Below are 12,764 nucleotides of genomic sequence, written 5' to 3'. Positions count from 1 at the left end.
ACACTTGCTCACTGGAGGTGAGGGAGCGGGTATTGAGAGAGTCTTCCATGGAAATGAAAAATAGTCAAAGCTCCTCTTCTGAGTTCTGAGGCTCATATCGGCCAGGGCTCAGGCCAGCTAGCCCAGTGCCCCCACAGCCTGGCCAGGGCTCCCCAACTGTGGCATCAGGACCTAGGTCTGGCTCCCAAAGGAAGAGGCAGGAAGCAGGGCAGCGGACCCAGGGTGGACGGGTCGACCGAGCCCTGGAGGGTCAGGAGACCTGCGTTCTAGTCCCAGCTCTACCATTTCCCGGAGCCCGTCACATCCCCACCCTGGGTGGGTGGTGTCCTCAGCCTTAGGATGAAGCGGTCAGCCTTAACGATGGAGTCGGAGCTGCCTACGTACGAGTCTACGCAGCCCTGATTCTCTGTTTCCCTGAGGAGGCCAGAGGGTTGGGTGAACGCTACCTCTGGGGGAAGGGGCATGGGCGGGTGTGAGGGGGACGGGGTGGCCAAGCAGGGGTGGAGGCCAGCTGCTCTGGAAGGGTGACGGGGGCAGGTGAGAGTGGCGGCTGGTGAGCAGGGCGGCCCTAGTCACCTGGAAGATCTTGGACACGTCTTCCGAGTTCCGCTGCTGTGCGACATCGCACAGCTTGGCCGTGATATCGATTCGGCGACAGATGTCCATGTCCACCTTCATGGCCTTTTCTTGGATCTTTGTGTCCAGGTCTGTCATGGGCTGCAGGGAGGACAGCAGGGGGTTACGTGAGCGAGGGACGGAGCAAGCATGGGGGGTGGGGGAGGCGAGCCCAGGCTCCTGCTGGGCAGGGGGTTTGGGAGACCCCTTGGGGTCAGCTGGGAGGCCCCAGGGTCCAGGGCGTCCTTGAACTTTCTCTGAGCGGGAAGGGTTGGGCCAGCTACTCGGGGTCAGGGCAGGGGTGGAGGGATTGTGGGAGCTAAGGACTTCAATTCCGAGTGGACCATGTGAGACCGTGTTTGCTGGTCTCCCTAAGGGCTGGAAGGCATCCTCTCGGCAGACGCAGCATCAGTGTTTTATTTTGTCAGAGCAGAGAAAAAAGAAAGACAAGTCCCACTGCTGAAGGACCTCCCTGCTTTCCCACCTGGCGTGCCCCACCTGTCCCCGACGCAGAGATTCCTCCCATGGCTGACCATGGGGGCTGCCTAGGACGAGGGGGGTCCCCTGGACCCCAGTGAGGGGAAGCCAGGTGGCCTCTTGCTGCCACCCCAGCCTCGCACCCCCCGGGACCAGGAGCCACGCCAGGCTGAGCCACCTGTACCGGGGCTCCTTCCCCTTTCTGGAGACGATCTCCACGTACTGCCCACTGCTTGAAGGTGGCAGGAAACCAGGTCCCCGGCAGGAAGGAGACCCTTGCTGCCAACAGCTGCCTCCACCCGTTACTCAGAGAGGCTCCAATCATCCCAAGGAAGCACACGCTGGCCTCTCCCAACTTTACAAAGCAACCCCGCTGAAGACCACTGGCTGGGAGAGCATCTTAGGCGGGAGCAGACCAGACTCAGGGGTCTCCTGCCACCTGCCGTCGGCCTGCACTGTGCCCAGATGCCGAGGCCCACGGCCACAACCTGCCCTCATCGTGGGGAGCTGGCAGGAGTCGAGCAAACACACACAGACTATCAGAGGAGCCCCGGGGAGGGCGGGATGGGTTAAGCAGCGGATTAATGCATCTCTACTCAGACCAAGGGAAGCAGAAGTGGGTAGGGGGCGGGGAAAGGGGCCTGGTCTCCGATGCATCCGTCATCCTCACGGGTCAAACGCAGCCAGCCAGGACTCTAACTAGAAGCCGAGCTCTGGAGCCTAGGAGTGAATGAAGCATTTTGCATGATGGGTGTTGGGGGAGGGCATGACGCCAGGGGTGGCAGCTGGTGGCACTTACATCACTCATGAGCCCCTTAAACACCACCAGCTCAGCCTTGAGACGTTCAATCTTCTCGTTCATCTCCTCCTGGATGGCTTCGGCCTCCTGCGCTGCCTACGGGGGATGGAGATGGGGGAGGGCTTAGGGGAGCCGGGCTCCCCAAGGGGAGGAGGGGCTGGAACACAGGTCCAGAGCCCCGGACGCCTGATGTCCCACCAAGCTGGGCGCTCATGTACCAGGGAAGGAAGGGGCACCAAGGATCTGGTCCCAGCCTGGATCCCCACTCAGCCCTCGCTCACTGCAGGGCACAGCTCAGCTTGAAACACTTCTCAAAGGAATAGTTATCGTGTGGAAAAATCCATGGCAGACATTAAGAGAAAAAGAGCAGCTGAATGTAAAAGTGATTCCAATCGGTTAAAATAGTAGGTTGATTCATGTAGAACCACTGATATTTAACCATCTCTGATCTCCAGAATGGCAACAGCACATGTGTCAGCGTAACTGAATATACATATCTAGGGCATGTGCCTGTTTGCACAGAAAAGACCAGAAGGTCGCTCGCAACTTCTCAACAGTGGAGGGGGGAGAACCGGAAGTAAGTTTGTTTTCCTCTCTGTGCTTTTCTGAATTTTTCAAATATTTGACCATGAGCATGTCATACGTTTGTAAAGTAAAAAGTACTTCGTTATAAAAGAAGGGGAGGGACGGTCATCCTTTTCCTTCCACATATTGACATTATTTTAACCCATCTCTAACTTCCTTAGAAGATCAATGCTTTAAATATTTGCATTTAAAAAAAATGTTTGAAAGAGCTTTCCAAGCCTTCTCATGGGTTCGCCACTCTTGTGCCCATTTGGCTGAGAGAACAGAGACCGAGAGGGTAAAGTTTGCTGCCCAAGGTACCCAGCAGGCGAGTGAGAAGCAGGGCCCAGAATGCAGAGCCACCGAGCCAGGAGAGCGAGACAGTGTCCTCACAACCGCCCTGGGGCCGGGAGCCCACCTGTGAGACGCCCACCGGTTCCCTCCCAGGCACTCAGCTCCAAGTCAGTTCCGGCAAGCCGGGGGGCCGCACCGGGACTCAGCCCCAGCTTCCTGGACCCGAGCTTTTCTGCAAAACTGTGCTGGTGCCTTCCCAGCCCCGAAGCAGGGCAAGCTGGAGAGGCCCTCCGGCTCCACTGAGAAGAGCCTGAGGCAGCAGGAGGCAGCACAGACGAGAGGCTGTGCTGGAAACTGCCCCCAGCTTTGCCCTGTGGCCACATGGTTCTCCCACGAGCCTCTCCAGGTCAGACCCCCGACGGCTCTTACCTCCTGCAGCGTGTCCACCATGGTCTGCAGGTTCATGCGCTTGGCGAGCTCCTCCTCCCATCTGCAAGAGCCAAGAAGGACAGTGGTCAGAGGGTGGCCTCCCCTGGAGGACAGTCCAGCCTCAAACAGAATGCCAGCACCCACCCTGGGCCCATCCCCTGGCTGGGCAAGGAAGGTGCAGCAATGACTCCATCCCTGCCTGCCCCTCTGAGCTCCCAGTCTAGAAGTGGTTGGGGAGGACGGCCAGGCTGACACATAACCATAATACCAGGTGGTGGTGACCAGCGCCATGCGCAAGCCATGAGCACAGCAATGACGGCAGGAGGGACCGCCACCCCACTTCACACAAACTGTAAAGTACTGTGTTGCTGCTCCTTCTGTTGCTGCAAAGTGTGGTACTGGGGCTAGATTCGGGAGCCAGGCTGCAGCCAGCACACACTCAGGCTCTTCTTTGCACCCACAAGAAATAAACTTACCATGCTAACCATTGCAATCTCGGAGTCTACTTGTCCTGTAACCTACCGTAACCAAGAGAGACATCTCCTACCTAGCTGTTAGTATCCCTATCTTACAGGTGAGGAAACTGAGGCTCAGAGAGGTTAAATGTCTTGCCCAAAGATACACAGCTAGTTAGCAGGTAGGGCTGGACTTCGAACCCAGGTCTGTTTGATTACACTAAAACAAACAAACAAAATTACGACTCTCATTTATTTAATGCTTATTAGGTAGGCTCAGTTCCAGGGGCCTTCCATGTGTCATCTTGTTTGTGTACACATTGGCTGATAGTGGGACAGGAAAGGATAGAGGAGAGAAGGCACAGGGGCTCACAGTGGACGCCCAGCACTAACTGGAGGTAGGGTGGGGTGGTAAGCATTAGAGCCACCACAATACCAGCTCACCTTAACTGCATGCTCACTTTGTCCCAGGCACTGTTCTCGTGATATACTTCAATCCTCAAAACAAACCTCTAATGGAGATGCCACCATGATCCCCATTACAGGTGAAGAAAGCAAGGCAATCAGGTGCCCAAGGTCAGGGTGAGGACAGGTGGGGCCAGGACTCAAACCAGGCTCCGGATTGAGTGCTGGTGACCCAGCCAGGCTCCCTGTAGACCCAGGACCCATCAGAGCCCTAATTCACTCCCCACCCACATCCCCTCACTCCCCAGAGTGGCAGGCTCCTTCCCTCCCTCCATCCTGGGACAGACAAGACCGGGAGCGTCTCTCTTTCCTCACCCTACGGCTGCCTCCCTACATGGCCTCAGAGCAGGCAGGTCTGGAAGCATTTTAGGATGCTGTCGGGGCCAGCTAAAAATAGGCCAGAGGGGAGGGAATGGATGGAGAGTGGGTTACATCACCGGCTTTTGGAAACAAGAGAAAACGGATACTGTTTGCACACACAGAGGAAAATTCCTCCTCTTTCCCACATGAGACACGATGGCCCTGGCCAGGGCTCCCAGAGGACAAACTGGCTCCCCCTGCCCCGCTCCTTTTGGTCTTTACCAGCCCCCAGTATTGGCGGCGAGGTCTAGATCTGCCCTGGGCTGCAGGGTCCAGAACCTAGTAGGCAGTGGGGCTGGGGCAGGGGTCCTGCCCAGGATGAGGGGCACGGAGGAGGCTAAGGAGAAGCAGCAAGAGAATCTAAGGGTCTAACCGAGGCGGGATGGTCTCACTGAACACCCGCATTGTAAAAAAGGGAAACTGAGGCCCAGCGTGTACAAGGAATTCGCCTAAAGTCACCCCGTATGTCAGGGACAGGGCAGGATTCCGGCCCCAGGCCCTCCATGCGGAACAGGAATCCCAGGTGGGCAGAAGTTCTCAGGCCACCTTCCCCTCACCCAGTAGCATGGGGCATCTGGGGCTTCCCTCAAGGGAGGCCAAGGCCCAAAACACAGGTCCTGAGCTGAATCATCCCTCCTGGCCACGTTGCCCTGAGGGGGGCAGGGGACTTGATTCCAAAGCCGCTGAGCAGAGCAGGGACAAGGGAGGGCCTGGGTGGCTTTGGCTACAGCCTGACTCCTGAGGCTGGCCTCACCACTGAGTCTTGCAACAACAGCAGGGGAGGCGGCAGCGAGGGGTGAAGATGCAGACACCCAGGGACATCTCACCCCCGACACACACACCCATTTCCCAGACAGGCTTTTGGGGAAGAAGCCCAGCCCCCAACCCCCAGTGTTCCTTTAAGCAACCTTCTTGTGAGGAAGGCAGGGCAGGGGTCAACAGACCCAATGAACAGATGGGGAAATTGAGGCCCAGCAAAGGAAAGCAATCCGCCCCAGGTCAACCCAGAGTCAGAACACAAGCCATGTCTTTGGATCTCCATACACATTAGCTGCAGGTGTAGCAGCCGCTGACTGGTGAGCAGGTCTGAGTCCCATGCACAGGGCTCAGTGCCTCATACGCATCTTATCAGCTTTCATATGAATTATTAACCCTCTTGGGGAAAGTATTGCTCCCCAAATCCATTCTGTGGATGAGAGAGCTGAGGTTCAGAGAGGCGGGGTAACTTGTCTAAGGTCACACAGCTAGTAAGCAGGGATGGGATTCAAGCCTAGCCTATGCCCTAAAGCATCCAGTGTCCAACTATGCTGTGCATGGGAATCACACCAGGGCATCTTGCACACAGGCAGACCCAGATGCAGCAGGTCTGGGATAGGGCTCATTTCTAACGAGCTCCCCTGCAGAAGGCACTTTGGTGTCCCCATCACCTCGCTACACTGCACCCCTGATACATTTGCACAAATGATTTCATGGGCCTTTTCTTTCCAGAGCTGGACTGGGTGGGCAGCCGGTGCACCTGCCCGCAGGAGACCAAGGAAGGATGCCTGTGTATAGACAGCAGCTGGCTTGACAAACAGAATCCGCTGCCCACGCTGATGTCCCCTCCCAGCCGCGGCAGGAAAGCCTGGCTGTGCCGGCTCCGATGTTGACAGTGCAGAAAAGCCTTGCCCTTCAGCTACTCTGGCTGACTGGTGTGAAAGGATGGACGGGTGATGTTCCTTAAGGCGCCCCAGATGCCCTGCATTCACTGCAGCTGAGCCTGGGGGAGGAAACATGCAGCTTAACTGAAAACTGGTCCACCAAGTTGTGAGCTCTGACATTCCAAAACCTGCTTCCCAGGAACGGTCCCCTCCCCTGACCTGGATCCTCCCACAGGAGTAAGGTTTCAGCAGGACGGGTGTTTCAGGCAGAGGTACCAACATAAGCAAAGATGGGCCAGCAGGAAGGCCAGGGAGTAGCCAGCTGCCACCGTGAGGGGACACACCCATTCTGGTCAGGGGCTGGTGAATGTCATGTCCTTTAAGTCTTTGCCGCCCTGCCTCTCCGAGCTCACACAGTGGGCTGTGAGGCTGCAGAGAAACCTCCCCATTTTACAGGTGGGAAAATGAAGGCCCACCGCACACAAACAACTCTAGCCAATGTCAAGATGGCCTGAATCATTTAGATCCACCCCTGCCTGCCCTGACCCATCAGCTCATAAAACTTCCAAATTCTTATCTCTTGAAGGGACAGGAGGGTGGGGCATTTATTGGTCACGTTCTGGGTGACGTCCACTATATCGGCCCTTCATATACATACAAAATATAAAATATCATTTCACCTTCCCCTAACAGTGGTCCCTATTTTGCAGATGAGGAAACAAACTCAGAGGTAACTGGATTCCCTCTCCCTCTCCCCTCTTCAGCCTCGGGAAATCTATCCGCTCTCCCAGGCTTGTCTCAAATGTCATCTCCTACCTAAGCCCCAGCAGCCACATCCATTGTTTTCCCTCCTTGAGCTCAAGCTTGAGGCAGCAGGCCTCAGGGTGCCGTCTTCTGGGGTGGCTTGGCTGTGGCATCTCATCAAGCATGGCTCCCACCCAAAGAGCCAGCCCATGACACCAGGGACAGCGATGGACAGCCCTCCATCTTCACCACCCCCAAACAGCACTGAGGCCCCAGCTGGCACTGGCCAGGCCCCAATCACACCAAGGAGACCTTCTGTCGCCCCCAGCATCTTCTTAGTCTCCCGCGACCTGCAGGCATCCTTCAACAGCAACTTCATGTGAGTGCCAGCTCCTCAAAGTGCTCAGTCTATGATGCTCACGCCAGCCTCTAAAGCAGGCAGGATGGACGATGGTGGCAGTGACGAGGATGACAATGACGATGATGATGGTGTTGATGATGATGGGACAGGGTGGCTAACACAGACCGAGTGCTTACAATGCTCCAGGCACCGTCCCCAGAGGCTTCACATTTCAGGTTCACAGTAACCTTCAGGTCGGGTTATTATTATCTCCACGTTATCGATGAAGAAGCTGGAGTCCAAAAGCTTGAAGCCCCTCCCCCAGCATCACACAGCCAGCAACAGGGGTTTTCTATTTTGCGGAGACAAGAGACTCAGAGACTCTCTAGAAGTGAAGGCTGAAAGGGACCAGAGTTCATGTGGACCACACCTCTGAGCGTTCAGATAAGGAAAGTGAGGTGCAGGGTCACCCGGGGAGTGGACAGAAGAGCGCCTTCCCCTCCCCCGGCCCAAGACAGAGCTCATGAGGAGCGAGGGGGAAAGACATGAGACTGAACCCCAGCTCTGCCTCCCCTGGCATCTGCCTCCATCGCTCAGAGCCTCAGTCTCTCCATCTGTAGCTGAGACACAGTATGAACCCAACACATCCCAGGGACACTCAAGAAAAGCCACTCAGTTCCCACATCCTCTGATGGTCATGTGACTGGCCCCCAGCCACGGGCCAGTTCTGGCTGGACTGGATTTCAGGGCTCATCTCCCCAGCCCAGCCTACTGCCCCCTGCGATTCAGCCATTCCAATTCCTCTGCTGACTGGTGTCCAAACCCACTGGGCATGATCCGCAACACAGCCGTGCTGGACAAAGAACTGGCTGTAACTACGCTCACAGCTGTACTTCCTGCACCTAAACCCACCCGCACTTGGTAGGGAGTCAGTTGTTGAACAGATTTGTTGAATGAATGAATGAATGTCCCAAGCTGTGGGACCTCCTGCTCACCCCCTCTCCAGCCAGAGCCCCTCGGCCTGGAACATCCTCAGTCTGCACGGCCCCAGCCGGGGCTCCTCTCCATCCACTTGGCTCCAGAGCCCCCTGGGGAGAGGCCAGGCCAGGGGGAGGGCCAGCCAGGGCAGGAAGCAGGCAGGGAGAAGAAGCCTTGCCTCTCCCACTTCCCACCGCCCTCCAGGCTGGGCAGGGGAAGCAGGGAGCTCAGGACAATGAGCTCAGGGAGAGGAAGTGACTCCCCAGCTGAGCTCTCAGCCACCATCACAACACAAGGAGCCCACGTGTGAGGAGGTGGCCAGGAGGGGGAGGTGGCCGCACCGCCTCAGCCAGATGTGGTCTCCCCGCATTCCGGAGGAGCCACGGCTGGACCACGTGATGGACGAGAAGTCGCCACAGAGCACTGGGGGGAGGGGAAGGGCAGCTTCGACACCACACTGAGGGCCAGGGTCTCCCCTCCCCCGTCGGCTCATGATGACACACAGACCCACAGGAAAGGGGCCACAAAGCCTGGTCTACTGAGGGGCGGAAAGCCAAGCTGAAGTCACTGCAGAGGGACTGACTCACAGACTTTTCACTTCCTGTGCAGGCACAGAAAGGCGCTCCTGGGCTCCAGCTCCAGAAGAAAGTGGGTGCAGCCCCAGCAGGACAATTTAGGTTCCTGGGACAGCCCTGGGGCTTCTTGGGAGAAAGTCCTGGAGACTCCTGAGCACCAAGAGGCTGGGTTCGAATCCTGCCCCCGCCACTTCCCAGCTGTGTGACTTTGGGCAAGGCAGTTACCCTCTCTGGGCCCCAGCTGCCTCATCTGTGAGATGGGGAGCACAGCGCCCCTTTGGAGGGTGGCTGTGAGAATGACATACGGGTGAAAACGCTCAGCCCCAGCCCTCGCACAGAGCAGACAGCTGATGCTCCGTGGCTCAGGGTGAACTGCAGAGTCCCACGGCTGGCTCCAGCAGCCAGACCTCAGAGAGCTGGGAGGGCGCCATGGGAACGGTCCACACCTTTCCAGGGAAGGTGAGCCGCCGGCACGCCCAGGCCGACTCACTCAGGTGATGGGAAGCAAGCTCAGGTGAGACTGGGCTGGAGCCGCCAGTGGAAAACTTCATTCTGGGCCAAGCGTGGGCCCTGCCTCTGGCGCAGGGCAGATGGGCGGAGGGCAATTTCCACCCGGGCCACGGGGAGCTCACCCCACTGCAGCACGGCTGGGTGAGGGCTGCCAGGAGACAGGCGGGGACGTGCTGGAGCCACTCTGCCCCCCTGTCCCCAGGGCTCTGCAGCAGAGCTGCGACCCAGCCGGTGCCCTCACTGGCAGGCTTTTCTCTAGACTAATATCCGAGCTGGAGGACAAGGCTGTGCAGGCAGGGAGGCAGATCCGGGGGACAGACTAGGGGGCAAAGACCAGGGGGACCCTTCTTCAAATGCAGTTTCCCAGAAGCCAATGGGTAACAGATCAGAGTGGGCGCTCGGTGGGCCTTCACCCCTTAGTTTCTTCTGAGCACCCCCCAGAGAGCTGACAAGTCACAAGTAAGTCAACTTCCTCACTCCACACCACCCTCCTTGTCTAAGATCACAAGCAATTCACGTTTGTGACACACGACTATATTTAAAATAGATAAACAACAAGAACCTACTGTATAGCACAGGGAACTATATTCAGTTTCTTGTAACAAGCTTTAACGGAAAAGAATCTGAAAATATATGTATCTACCTATGTCTGTACGCATGTGTATAACTAAATTCGCTTTACCGTACACCTGAAACTAACATTTAAATCAACTCCACTTCAATAAAATATAAAATTTTAAAAAATTCATGTTTGTGGCAGGAAAAAAAAATACAGATGAGCAATACGGGGAGTGGGAGTGGGGGTGGGGCCGGGAATCCGTGGTGTGAACCCATTTTTCTCTGAGGGAGGTCCCCCTCCCAGGAAGCCCAACACTGAAACGCATGGAGTCTCTCCATCTCCTGACGTCCTCCTCTCATCTGGTTTACTGTATCTTCTCTCCCCAGTAAAAGGAGGGCCGGGTCCGCCAGCCTGTGAGCGGAGAGGCCTCCCCTCCCCCACGCCCCACTCTCCGCGTACCTCCCGCACTGCCTCACCCGCGCTCACCATCCTCCTCCCTGGACTCTGGTGCACCTATCGGCACTGAGCCCCTGATCTGGGGAAGAGATGCCTCACAGACGTGCCCATCAGAGGCCCGGCTGCCCAGCTGTACTCTGCTGCTCCAAAGGAAACACAAATTAAATGCCAACTGATTGTCTCCGTGGAGGAGGCATTAATTTAATGTGAACACTTAACCAGGGCAGCCGATTCCATTATAGGCGGGCGGTAATGGCCCGGGCAGGCCGGGGCACAGGCTGCGAGCAGGGGATGGGCCGGGCTGAGCCACCCTCTTAAGTGTGCACCTCTCCCTAGCACACTCACACACATACACATACACACACACACACACACACACACACACACACCCTGAAACAGGAGCTGCCTCCAGGGATCCCAGAGGAGAGGACTGGGCTGCTCGGGGGCAGGCGGGCGACCAAGGTCCACAGAGAAGCACCCTGAGGAGGAGGGGGTTCTGGACTAGAAGGCAGGAGATCCTGGTTCAAGTCCTGACTCTGTCACTAATTTACTGCATGACCGCAGCAGGTCCGTTTTCCTCAGTCTGGGCCTCAGTCTCTAATATGTCTCTAATATGATCTCTGAGAGTCCCTCTGGATATGACACTTGCAGCAGACACTGGATGTGGCCCTTCCTTGGAGCCCGGAAGAGGTGACAACCTCAGGGACGTCACCGCCATCCAGAGTTATCCTGGGTAACAGGATCGGGCCACTGACCCCTGTCCTCACCACCAGTCACCGACGAGCTGGGGGTGGGGTGGCCGCATGCACTCATTCACTCTCTAATCAGTGCTGGAGGGCTTTCCATGAGCTGCGCCAGCCTTGTAGAATCAGGGATAAGATTCTCCACCGGCCCCACTAAGAAGAGCAGGCAAACAGAGAAAGCCGTCTGCCACTGTGCGGTTCGTGGAGGGCCCGCCTCCCACTAGCTAGAAACCTCAGTTTCCTTCTCTGTGAAATGAGGGTAGATATCCTGCCTTGCAGGGTTCACCAACATTAAATGAGCTTAAGTGAAGGTACACAGGCCCCCTTGCTGGACAACAGCCGTTCTCATCTCTGGTGTTAACCCTGCCTGCACTGGTCTGGGGGTCGGGGACAGGCACAGGAGGGTGTGTAAGGCCTGGACCACCTCAGCAGGGACCGTTCTGCATCCTGCCCTGATCTTCTGGGGATCTGGAAGCCACTGAGAGAGTGGCTAGTGAATTAGTGAATTTTCCTAGCAGGGAGGTAAAAGCAAGCCCTACCAACGGGCTGTGGGGCTGAGCTGCATGGAGTCATCCCCACTCTCGCAGTGACTTTCCAGGGCAGCTGGCTGGCCTCTGGGGCTCTCCGCAGGGAGATAATGAGAATGAGTGAAATGCCACTGTCACTCAGCTGGGGGACCAGGGGCACATGGGGGTTGGGGTGGCTGAGGGAAAGGAACCAGATGCTGACACCGCTGATTCCACTGCCAACAAAACCCAGCAAGTGTCCTGCTTCTGCCCTTGGTGCTCCCAGACATGCCCTAAGAATGAACAGGCACGTGCTCAGCCTTTGAGGTCTGCCCTGACGAGGGCCACCATGACAGAAGCTGAGACCAAGGCAGGAGGGGGGTCCCACCAGCCAGAGCCCTGCTGGTTTCATGGTGCCACTCTGGCAGGCACAAGACACTGAAGGGCATTCTCACGGGCCCGGAAATGCCCCTGGTCACCTGCCCCAGTGCCAATCCAAGATTCTAGCTGCTTACGAGTCTTCTGTTCCAGTCACCTGGTGTCCACAGCTGTCCGGGGGCCCAGTATCACTCCCATTCCCACTTCGGTATCATTTATTTGGCGACCTGCAGCTCTGTGGACACCCGTCACCCAGAGCTGTGTGCAGGGCAGTGCCCTCCTTCCAGCGCCTCTGTCTAGAAACCAAACCCAGTGGGCACAACCCCCCAACCAAGTAAGCCACTCCAAGAAGTGGCTCAGTGAGCATCTTGCAGTGAAGAGGAATCTTGGCCCAAATCACAGGCCTCTGTGAAGTTTCTGGAGCACCATTTCCAACCTCTTCCAGGCTTGTGACACCTTCATCACCTCCTCCAGGAAGCCCTTCCTGATTCCCCCCAGAATGAGTCACTGTGCTCACTTAGGGGCACAGTGCTTCCAGCCTCGGCGCATGCCTTCTTCATGGCTTCCAGGGTGCTGTACATTTTCCCTTCTCTGCCTCTCTCATAAGACTCTGCTCTCCTGGAGGAAGGGAGGACTTGCTTTTACTGTAGAATGCTTATTTTGTGCACTTAGTGAAAGTCACTGTACTCCCACCATAGCTCTGTGAGCCAGGCATTATCACTCCCACTTTATAGGCAAGAAAACCAAGGCCCAGGTGAAATGACTTGCCCCAGGCCAGGTCCAGGTCCATCTGACTTCAAATCCGGGCAGCCTCTCAGCGGTAAGACTGTCTCATCGACTTCATAAACCACACTCCCTGCCATGCCGCCCAGCACAC

The 12,764-nt window shown here is 56.8% G+C and overlaps 1 protein-coding gene across 2 annotated transcripts in view; it reads right to left on the bottom strand.

The window, feature by feature from the left end:
- The window catches only part of IFFO2 (intermediate filament family orphan 2), a 46,627-nt gene that overhangs the window by 11,595 nt on the left and 22,268 nt on the right, over nucleotides 1–12,764 (bottom strand). Inside the window, exons 2-4 of one of the 2 annotated variants that reach the window (XM_010957764.3) lie at nucleotides 3,179–3,239; nucleotides 1,892–1,987; nucleotides 577–717 (exon numbers count right to left, since the gene is read on the bottom strand). In XM_010957764.3, the coding sequence (XP_010956066.2) occupies nucleotides 577–717; nucleotides 1,892–1,987; nucleotides 3,179–3,239 (298 nt within the window). The remainder of the gene's footprint in view (nucleotides 1–576; nucleotides 718–1,891; nucleotides 1,988–3,178; nucleotides 3,240–12,764) is intronic. The other variant, XM_074377297.1, reaches the window with a different exon arrangement.

The sequence above is a fragment of the Camelus bactrianus genome, chromosome 13 (assembly GCF_048773025.1).
Source record: "Camelus bactrianus isolate YW-2024 breed Bactrian camel chromosome 13, ASM4877302v1, whole genome shotgun sequence".
Taxonomy (NCBI): domain Eukaryota; kingdom Metazoa; phylum Chordata; class Mammalia; order Artiodactyla; family Camelidae; genus Camelus; species Camelus bactrianus.
This window is presented reverse-complemented; position numbering and strand designations above follow the sequence as displayed.